Genomic DNA, 12,068 nt, shown 5'->3' on the forward strand with positions numbered 1-12,068 from the left:
CTACAGTCCCTCCTGTGGACTAACCGTCTGTATCCAGTGGTCCCTAGCGTTAGACCCGTCACTGATAGGTGTCAACCGTAGCGTTATTCCCACGCTAGACCCGTTTCCTTTTCCCGGGTTTCTTTCTCAAGCATCTCGAGACGCTATAATGCCTCAACATTCGCTAAACCGCCTCAACACCGCTTATTACTTGTAGTTGAGTTGCGGAACTAACCATAGCTTTCGCCACCCCTATCGTGCATCTCACAGATCTTCAGCCTCTGACCATCTGCATAGTCACTGTGTTGCCCTGTGCTTTAGGCGAGCCAACACCTGGTCATCATCATCGTGTCACTCCTATACACTGGCCTAACATTGGTTCCCCATCATGTTGCCCTGTGTTTCAGAGAGTCAACACCCAATCATGTGTCACTCCCATACACTGGCCCAACACTAGTTCCCCATCGTGTTACCCTGTGCTTCGGAGAGTCAACACCCAATCATTATTACCGTGTTGCTCCCTTACACTAGTCCAACAACAGTTTCCAATAGCATGGCTTAGGTCCCTGGCCGGCGGCTGTCGAACCACTCCAGAATTAGATATCTATGTATCTCTTCTCTAGTTTGCAGCAAAGTGCACCCTAGGTCGTCTCTCACAAGGAGCCTCACTTTCTTCTACCAACAAGGAGAACCAATATAAACAACAGTTTGTTTAGGGGGGGAGGGTTTGATAGAAAACTAAGTAACAAAATAGAAAGACAAGGATAGATGAAAATCAGTAAATGAAATGCAACTAGCTGTGTATTTGTCCCCTCTGTAAAATCTTCCTCGTCCAACCTATAAATCTTGGCTTGTTAGATGTTTTAATCTCCGGATATCAAACTTAAAGCATCCCCAACAACCGTCCAAGGATTAGAATGATTGGAGCAACAAAATGAATACAGAAATCTCTTATAAACAAAATGCAACCATTCACTCTCTATTCAACCCATCCGGAGCTATGCAAGAACAACCATTCAAGCACATTATATTCATTTCCGAGATGTTATACCAACCGGCTACAACACTCTGTTCTCTTAAGCATTTAACAGAAAATGAATCCATGCAAATTCACACAAACCTGCCATAAACTCCATGCATTCGAAAATCTGCTCAAACTAAACCAAATGGAAATGAATAAGATTAAAATAAACAAACCAGGTTTTTGCAGCTCATCCGGGACTCAGATTCCACATGGGTTCAAGATACACAACCAGTTACAATAGCTCTAACCTTTCATTACAGCAAGGAAGACAAAATGGAGAAAACAGAAAAATGCTAACAACAAGAAAAACGGCTAGAATCTCCTCTCTTTTCTCCTCTCCCCCTGGCTGGAAATAATTGCTAAGAGGCCTTAAATACATCGCTAAGAAAGGAAGAGCTAGGAAGGCTAGGGTTGGACCTAGTCCAACAGAAAAGAAAAGAAACAGAAGAGAGATAAGTGAGCCCAAAATAGCAAAATCGAGCAGCCCAAATCTGCTCCTTGAAAGTAAGCCCAAGCTCCTTTAGATGACTCCCACAATTGCCCAAGGCCGGCCCACCCTCATGAAGTCCGAAATGAGCCACTTCAAGTCGTTTCCAGCTGCTTCTCTAGCCCATCCAATATTCCCTAAAGCTAAGCAAGCTTGGATCCATAGAAGTAAGATAGAAAATAGTGTAAGGACAATTTGAAGTATAATAAAATAGAAACCATGAAAGATCAGCAAAAATTACTTCAAATGGCGTAATAAGACTGAGGTGAAATGCCAAAATATAGCATAAATATGCATGCTATCAGTCCCACTCTAATCTGCTTCGCACCCTGTAGTGTGACTTTCAGCCTTCCAGTTCAACCTCCGATATCGAACCCGGCATGACTACTCCACCACGCTCGTAGCCATTATCCTTACCAAGCGTCCTACTCAACAACAAATCTATAAGATCATTATCGCGTTCTGCGATTCCTCCTTAAGACTACTCTAGATGTCCTATCCCTTACAGGAGATTCTCGGTCTCACTTGACCAAATTTCCTAAGGTGCTGCTCCAGATCTTCGGTATCTGACCGTCACCTGCAGTTCACTAAATTACTCAGGTCCATGGGCCACTTGCCTTCAACGTGAGCTAACTCATTAATACTCTGCCACACGGTCCAAAGCATCGGGTCCGTCACATCGAGCCTTGCACCCATAGCATCAAAACTACTTAAAGCCTCCTCGAGCTACGATGGTTCCGCTACCATCTTACCAAAGCCATCTTACTTGGTTATCCTTGCCTTGATAACCTTAAGCTCATACCATGAGCCCCGCTCCTTAGGACTCTACATCTCTTACCGCTTAAGTGACTCTCAAACCACTTCACATCCTGAGGCCTCATGATCTTACCCCACAAGATCATACCTCACGGCTCTCACTCAACATTTGAAAGCTCCAACTTTCCATGACAATGAATCCAAATCCATCATGATTCATTTCACCACCTAGCTCATCCCAAAGCTTGATTATCAACGATCTCTCAATCCAAAGCCGACAAGCTAAGCCTACCTCAAGCTCCGGCACCCATAACCATAGAGCACCTACCATTACCCTCTAGGTAAATTGAGACCTCTCGTCTTTCCTTGCACACTCATGAACGCATTCAGTCACTACGCCCGGCCTGGCCTTCCCACACGCCTCGCTCGGGCTTCCATGACTTGGAACTAAAATTTCGGGGCCTCCACATTGCTCACCATGCCCCTACCCACTTGGCATCCAAAGTTGGCATTTCTTACGTGCGCATAGCCCACGGATGTCCTGTTGCCACAATTCACTATCCTCGGCCCACACACTGCTCATACCCTTCATTGGGTGACCTCCGCGTCTCCCATCAAGGGTCTCGTGACCTTATGCATCATTCCCGACCCCAAACATCACCATGAGGGTCTACTTATCTCTCATCTCCCGACCTTAAGCACCCACCAGACCCCAGCGTCAAAATGAGAGTTTTGATTGGCCCCCTCATCCATCATTCACATGAACGGTCACTTGGCCTTTCACAACCAGGACTTCTAATCCCATGGCTCCCACACACATATCTACGCATGCCCAACTCCTCTATCCCAAATCTGGATTCCCCTGGATTCCAGCTCGTCTCACTTGGGATTTCCATCTCATACAAACACCTGCTAGGGTCCATTTGCCACACCCCTATCCTCTCTTAGGATAAATCTCGTTCCATCATGAAACCCAACTAGGGTCCACCCATACCCTAGGCACATCCCTTCCGGGATTGCCATGACCATACAATTACATGGCACCATATGCATCCCTCATACATTACTCACGCCTGACTCCCCTCGAAGTCTTTCTACAAGGTACCAACATCATGCCTACACTGGTCATGACACTCATATGCTTCACATGCTCGCTTCACCTAGAGCCTCACTGTAAGCAACATTAGCTTACTCCATTCCTGGAGCTCGTCACAAAACCTGTTGACAACTCCCTTGTTTGGGCTTCGAGCTAATTTCAGCTTTAGCTCACCCTCATTTAAGCACACAACCCTTAACACAGCACCTATACTGGAAAAACTCCATTCCTTTATACATGTTTGACCATGTCCCCCAACATAGGGATACTTCGCTAAACCCTTCCCAGATTAGCTATACCTCAAGCCCTCCAGGCCTTTTCATGACTCTTGTCATGATTCGGTTTCGTGTTCCCACACAAGCCTCAACACTTCAATCACAAGGAACTCTCATCCTTAGAATGCCTCATATACTCTCAAATTTTCACATTTGGGTTCTTGATACCAATACCCACACTTGGGCATTTGACTCTTCTTTGCTCGACCCGCATACGCTTTACGGGATATCATCTTGACCCACGATATTTTCCTATCCTTATAATAGGAATATCCGAGCACACCATTCCCATTGCCACAAGCCTCAATGCCACGACCCAACTCCTAGGGTCCTCGGGTCACATGTGGTCCTACTTCCAAGGTCTACAAATCAACCTTCGACCACCTAACTCTAAGCATCCTCCACTAGATGCTCTAACCACGCTCTGATACCAAACTGTAACGCCCCGCTCCCACTTACGAGTGTTACTCGTGAATAATCAACTAACTATTCACATGCTAAGGCCAAAAATGAAAAGACGGGCTACGTTTCAATGAGAAATGACCTAGGTGGGAACTAGGCTTTGCCCTCCCTTCGCTCCACTCGAGGATCCAAAAAAATATCGAAACGACCCCAAGAAAATAAAACCCAAAACCTCGTAAAGTGTCACCCCTTCTCAAGCTCTTAATGAAGAGCTAATGATGACTTCCCAGGATTCGACAAAATAAGCTAACACACTTGGTTCATTTAAATTATGGCCTAAGGCCTTAATTATAAGAAAATAAATTTTAGCCTAATTATTTACCCATTTTCTCACTTCTAAATCCTTTAGAAAATATTTGGGTTAATATTTCTTTGGAAAATTTAATAAAATTTCCTTAGCAAATCTCCCTTTATTTTCCTTTCTTTTATTTCAAAAATACCTCAAATTTCCAACCTTTAGGAAGTAAATTTTTGAATTTCAAATCATCAAGATTCCTCATCCATTTTTTTCCAAATTCAAGGAAAATACTCAATTATTTACTTTCTAAAATATAGAAATTTTGCCACAAATGCCTCAAAATTTACATAAATTTTATAATTAATTTAGAGGCTCAAATCCCCATTTATTTATTTATTTATGAATATTTATATATATTTATATGCCTTTATTTCAGAAACTCAAGTAGCATCAATAAAATAAATTAAGAAAAATAATTAAATAAAAAAAATTGCAAACAGCAACAATAGGGGCATGCGGTAGCCCCCAGCCACGCGGGCCGCGCGCTGGCCCCACGCGGGCCGCGCGCTGGCCCCTCGCGCGCGTGCTGCTGCGCAGGCCACCTGCCGCCCACGCCCACCGCGCCCCTGTCGCGCTCGGCCTCTCCAGCCCGACTTTCACCAAAAAAAATTATATATATTTTTTAACCAAAATTTCCAAAATGCTACTATACTTCAAATACCTTCCAGAACATCAATTTTTTCCTCAATCCATCCACATTAGGCATTCATACATATTTAACTAAAATAAATACATCAACATCCACTATACCAACAAAATATATTCAACTTCACATGCATTTTTCCTTGCTCCATTACCTTCAACCTTCCAAAACTCTCTTTCCTTTAAAAGATTCCCCACCTACAAAGAGGTCAAGGACCTTATGAGCCATTGCTCAGTAAGGGTGCTATGCAAAAGTAAATGTAACATGAGAAATGAACATGTAATGCAAACGCAATGCAATGAATGGGTAGTCTTCCATGCCCTCATAACCACATAGGTTAAGGCACCAACCAACCCCTCCCACATCACTAGTCCTCCAAATGGCCATAGGTACACTAGAACACGAATCGTGCAAATATGATCATTACATGCAACTCAGACAAAACAATTACAAATGCAAGCAAACCCCACCACTTGGGGTCATCCCTTACCTCTATTTCCTTGAAACTCCAAGACTTCACTTGCCAAGACTCTCTTTGGCTTTCAACCACTTTAAGAAAAAAATTCTTAAAGCATTAAATGATCTTGAAGACTAGAGAAATGAAAGGAGAAATGAAGACTTTCTTTCTTTCTAGAAAAGATTTAAATCAAAGCTTACCTTCCTCTCCTTTGGAAGCTCACAAGTGAACTCTCCATTGATCTCTAATTTCTTCCACCAAGCAAAACTTCCGCTTAGAGATGTTTCTTCCTTATATAATGTCTTGACATCTCACAAGTTCAAGACTAATTTCTAGCCCTTGATCAATCTTTTGAAGAACAAATCCTAACCCTTGAAACTAGCACAATCCTTGTGCTTTTGATAAACTCAATCCTAGCCTTTGATTTAGAAAGAACTAATCTCTACTCTCTAGAAAAACACAATCCTTGCCATCTAGCCTCTTTAAATCTCCACCCTTGATTTATTTGCAAATTTGGCAATCCATGCCACTTTCAAGAATCAATTATAGCCATTAGATCTTGATCATTTCCAAGTTAAATCCTCAACCATTGGATCAAAGCTCCAATTCCCACTTCCCCAATTTTCAAAATTAAGAAATATTGACTAATTTCAAGATTGACTATTTTCCCCATTTCTCATTTAATTTAAATCCCATAAATTTTCAAGCATTTAATAGAGACTAATATCTATTTTTTTTATTTAATTTAAATCACTCTTGAAAAATATAATCCCTTTTTAATTTGCATTTACTTTAATCCACTATTTTTTCACATAAATGCATGACTAATTTTCTATTTAATAAATAATTCACTACAGGAAATTTGGTCATTAGTGGCGAAACAAAATCGTCACGTATGATTAGAATTTCATCCCAAAACTGTATTGGTGACGATTTTTTGGCGTCACAGCCATCGTCACATTAGGTCCGTAGGGAAAAGTAATTAGTGACGTTTTCTATATTTCGTCACAAATGCATAAAGGAAAGGTGACGAAATTTTTGTTGTCACCGAAGGCATCTCCTTTAGTGACGAGTAATTTTGCCACGAAAACCAATAAAATTTCGTCATCTTAGAGTTTAAATCGTCACAAAACAACTGTGATGGGGTTTCTTATTGCGACAATTCCTATCGTCACTAAAAAATTGTGACAACTGTAACGGTAATATTGTCACTATAGTCTTTTTATATTTCGTCACTATTAGATAAAATCGTCACTAAATAGTTTGATCAAATTTGATTTGGTGACGCAAACTAAAACGTCACAAAATATCTTGTAATTGGTGACACAAAAAATCGTTGCAAAAGGCAACTTATTTTCGTCACAAATATTGATTTCGTCACTAATAAGTTGGGTCCATATGTTAATTGGTGACGCACAAATATCGTCACCTATCAAATATATTTTTTTACAAGTTTTTTTGCCCCAAAAAATAGAAAATGTTTGTCACATATAGACCTTTTCATCACTATAGGCATGACTTTTGTAACGTTAATAAAATTGTCAAATAATAGGATAACCAATTGGTGACAATTTAAAAGTGTCTTAAATTCATACAATTATATATTATCTTTATTTAGTGACAAAAAAATAAATTGTCACCCAAATATGTATGTGTAGATAGGTGGCAAAAGTTTAATTGTCATAAATTCATAAATTAAACTTGTTAATTTGGTGACAAAAACAAGTCATCACCCAAAATTGCACAATCTAATAAGTGACAAAAATTATTTTTGTAGCAAATTGTATAAACCTGTAAATGTTTTCTTTGACAAATATTATACTCACTATCAATTGATCCAAAATTTGAAATTAAAAATACTAAAATCATATTACACATGCAAAATGGATTGATATATGATGATCAAATCTCTGTCACAAAAAAGAAATCCCAATATGACACATCCAAAAATATAGAAGTAATTAACATCTAATTAGTATCTCAGTAAAAGTTATGAATTAACGAAGTAGATTTCACAAAACTTGTTCAAATGTGACAATACAAGTACCACCACAATGTACTTCAAACTCTTCTCTCCAATCCTTCAGTTGATTCTGTGTGCGATTCATTTGAACCTGAAAGCAATCACATTTGTAATTATGTTGGAAGGATAGAAACATGCAATGTAAGATGGAAATTTGATTAAGTTGGACACATGTAAAGTTTATTTAACAATGAAGTGAATAGAAAAGTAGTTATTTTATTCTTACCTTGATTTGGGGTTAAAGGAGATAGAATCGAATGAGGCAGTTGGGTCCCTAAACTCACCAAAACTTGTAGTAATTGGCTGTAATTACTCATCATAGTATCCAATTTTCCTTCTAATTGAGTTGTTGTTGTTTCAAACTTTGTTTGACAAGTTTGTAACTCATCTTGAGTCTTCTTAAGCTTCTCCTCCAACTCCTAAGTCCTCGTTTCTGAAGCTTTAAATGATTTAGGTTTAGGTCCATACCCAAGTCCCTTAACATATCCACACCTAGTGCCTAGTACATTATCCACTATGTCATCTACAGACATTGGGTTCTCACTATCTATGGGTTGGTTTTGTAGCTCAACCATTTTGTCCTAGACATTGAAGGAAGAAAGCAACATCAATTAAAATACTCAATATAAAATTTTAGTTATAAAGAGAGAATGATTTAATCTTACATAAGCTTCTTCTGCTGTAGGTGTTGTCCATCCCTTTTGTGTTAAGTAGTGTGTGGCTTTGAAAAACTCTATCCTATTAGGCTCTTCATTATCCATGCACTATTGATATTCAAACAATGTAAGTAATGAAACACAACCAATAACTTATCAAAATATGTGTAATAAAAATATTACCATCTTGTGACGACTTGCTACAAATGCCCTTGAGCCTTGGTTATGAGACCATTGTACCATTTGGCGATTATTTGCATTCTTTGCACATCTTTCCTATAATTTTAGTCAATATGTATAAATAATGAAGTAGAACATTTAATTTAAAAGAGTTAGTGACATGTGTCATGATATATATATATATATATATATAAGAATGAATCAAATGTAATATCACATACTTGGAATTTGGAATCACTCCACATGTCACATAATTTGTCCCAATTTTCTTGACTCAAGTTAAAATTGGTAGGCTTGTTTCGACGAGCTTCTTGCACTGATGAATACTTTTTAAAGCATTGGTGGAGTCTATACCTTTGGTTTCTTGATAACTTTTGTAAAATCTTTTCAACACTGCTCTTCACATATTCGTCATCAATTTGAATTTGAAACCTAGTCTAAAATGATTAAGACATGTAGCAAACAATTAATTTTCATAAGTGACATAGTTTAAACAAAAATAACTTTCAATATAAAACAATTACTTACTTCAAGTCTTTCAAATGCATGCCTTTTCTCATCCTTAGTAAAATTTTTCCACTTTTCTGGTATTGGAATGAATTGTCGAGAGATGACTCCAAGCTCCGATGATAATTTTGCAGATTGAACCTCACAAACTGGTCTTCCTTTTCCAAGCGGTATGTCGATTACCATTTTCCCATTCACCTTGAGTAGTTTCTCAAGCTCCTTACCTCGTGTGGGTCCTCTTACTCTTTTGGAAGAGTTAGAATCTGTATTTAATTTGTTTGTCATAACATGACATCAAAATGAAAATCAATATCACAATCAAAGAAATGATATTTTAGACCTCATTACTTTAAATTATTTTCTGATTATCTTGCAAGCCTTCTATAATAATAGAAAATAAAGGAGATAGTTATATATATATATATATATCAAACAAGTAATCAATGACTAACCAAAGAAAAAATTCATTAAACCTCATTGTTTTAAATTATTAAATTAAGTTATATTTTTGTCATCCATACTTTAATTTTCAAAAAGGATTACCTGTATTCTCTTGCGAAGATTCTAATTCCACTCTCCTATTTTGACCAGTTTGATTTGAGGCAACGATCTTCTCAACATGTTGACCACTTGGAGTTGTAGATGCCATTTGATTCGAACTAGCTGAATGTAATTGTCTATTAACCAACCTTTTCTTTGCAGTCAGTCCTGGAGCTATTATTTCCTACAAAAAGCATCTGGTAAGAGTAGTTTTAACTTTACAAAATACAATTCATTAAGAGTAGAAATCATATTTATTAAGAGTACAAATCATAAAAACATAATTGTTACCAAATCTAGCAAAAGTTCGTTATTATGAACACAAATTACAAAAGTTCATTTTTACTCCATTGGATCTGAATCACTATTAGTCGAAGTAAAATCAGTCTCTTCATTTTCTTGAGAAAAAGCGTCCATCTCTTCATCTTCCACACCATAATCAAGAAAATCATCTACATCATGTCTTGCTCCTATACTTGTCTCTAAGATATCAGCATTAACAATGTCTGGGATTACGTCATTCCTTATTAGTGGTCCGTCTTCCTCTTCCTCTAATTGAACATGTCTACTGTTCTCAGATATTTCAATGTCTTGGTAAATGATCTCATTCTCAACATTAGCCAGTTCTTCTGTCTCAACTGCACTACTTGACATCTCAGGAACATCATATATGTGTCTGTGGCTAAAATTCTGGGGCACTCTCCAATCTTTTCCTAATTTTAAGTCAACCAAGTAGAAAACTTGTTTTGCTTGCAATGCCATCACAAAAGGGTCATCTTTATACCAATACTTGCTAACATTGATGCTTGTTAACCGTCCATCGTGATGGATTCCTTTCTTCTTCTTGTCAAGATCAAACCAATCACACTTGAATAATATGGCTCGATTATCTTTGATGTAGTTTAACTCAATGATGTCTGTTACAACACCATAAAAGTCAATGTCTTCATCTTCATGCATCCCTCCAACAACCACACCACTATTTTGGCTTCTAAGATTAGTTTCATGCTCTTTTGTGTGGAATCTTACACCATTAACAATGCACCCACTATACCGTCTCACTCGATTATCAGGCCCACAAGCAAGAGCATAAATTTGCTCGGTTAATTTAGATTGATCTTGACTTCGCAAAGATGTCATCTGCCAGATTAACATAAAGGAATAATTAGTTAATATTTAGATATAAATTAAATAACTATATTACTTAAGTTAATGCTTTCACTGACTTTTTCTTTAAACCACTTTGGAAATTGCTGTCGATGTTTTTCTTCTAAAAGTGTATTTCTTTGTTATTTCAGCATATCTTTATGCTGACTGCATAGTCAAGAGGGTAAGTAATTAGAACATCATACTTTTTAACACATGTAAAGGAAATAGGAGAGGAAAAAAAAAAAAAAGAGAGATACGAATGAACTCACTTAAAATATTGTTCCACTTCATCACAGTTACTTAGTATGTACCATTGCACCTTTTCAAATTCTTCAGGTGTCAATGTATCATATTTTGAAGCTCCAAATGGGCGCACATTACGGGAGAAGACTAACATTCCATCTATATCATCTTCCTTACCTTTGTCATCATTCATTTCTTCTCGGTTAAACCTAGTTTCAATCCCGGCCAAATACATTGAGCAAAATGTTAAACATTCAGTTGAAATGTATGCTTTTGCAATTGATCCTTCAGGATGAGCTCTGTTACGTACAAACCCCTTATAACGACCCAATGTCCTAATAAGTAATATTTAATGGTGTCATTCAATGGAACTGAAGTTGGTGAGCTATTAGTTTGAAACAAGAATAATAAGTATGAGATTACCTTTTAATGGGAAACATCCACCTATATTGGACAGGTCCTCCAAGCATGGCTTCAAATGGTAAATGAACTGCTAAATGTACTGAAATGTCAAAAAAAGCTGGAGAAAAGATTCTTTGTAATTTGCAAAGAATTATGACAATGTCTTCTTTTAAAATCTCCAAATCTTTGCGTTTCAAATTTGCAGCATATCATTTGGAAGAAATGGGCCAACTCATCCAATGTTGTACAAATTTCCTTTGGTAAGTATTTACGAATTCCAATAGGGAGTACTCGTTGTAATAGGACATGACAATCATGGCTTTTTAATCCAGATAATTTTTCGTCGCTAATATTTGCACACCTTGAGATATTGGATGCATACCCGTCTGGGAACTTCACAGATTGTAGAAATTCACAAAATTCATTCCTCTCCTCCTTTGATAACGTGTAAGATGCTGGAGGCATCATAAAAGACCCATCAGGGCATTTTTGCAAGTGTAACTCCTTTCTGATTTTCAAATCTTGCAAATCTAACCTTGCCTTAAATGTGTCTTTGGTCTTTCCCTCGATATTCAACAAAGTACCTACTATATTGTCACAAATATTTTTCTCAATGTGCATAACATCGAGATTATGTCTTAACTTTAGTTTTGACCAGTAAGGTAACTCAAATAAAATAGGCTTTCTAGTCCAATTCAATTCTTCAGGAGTACGCTTTCTTTTCTTGTTATTTGGATGCTTTCCAAACTTGCAATCTGGCAACACTTCTAACTGTTGTAACAACTCACTACCAGAAAATTGGTGAGGCTTTTCTCTTCTTTCAGGCTTCCCATCAAATTTCCTACTTTGACGCCAATTGTGGTCATGAGGAAGAAAATGTCGATGGTCCAT

General features: G+C 37.7%; 1 protein-coding gene across 1 annotated transcript; it reads right to left on the reverse strand.

Moving 5' to 3' along the window:
• Window positions 1–9,725: 9,725 nt before the first annotated feature.
• LOC127787533 (uncharacterized) lies at window positions 9,726–12,068 on the reverse strand. The gene is made up of 3 exons (XM_052315591.1): window positions 11,539–12,068; window positions 10,852–11,110; window positions 9,726–10,523 (listed from the first exon to the last, which is right to left on the reverse strand). Exons 1-3 carry the CDS (start codon window positions 12,066–12,068, stop codon window positions 9,726–9,728), a joined length of 1,587 nt encoding a protein of 528 aa, XP_052171551.1.

This window comes from Diospyros lotus, chromosome 12 (assembly GCF_014633365.1).
Source record: "Diospyros lotus cultivar Yz01 chromosome 12, ASM1463336v1, whole genome shotgun sequence".
Classification (NCBI taxonomy): Eukaryota; Viridiplantae; Streptophyta; class Magnoliopsida; order Ericales; family Ebenaceae; genus Diospyros; species Diospyros lotus.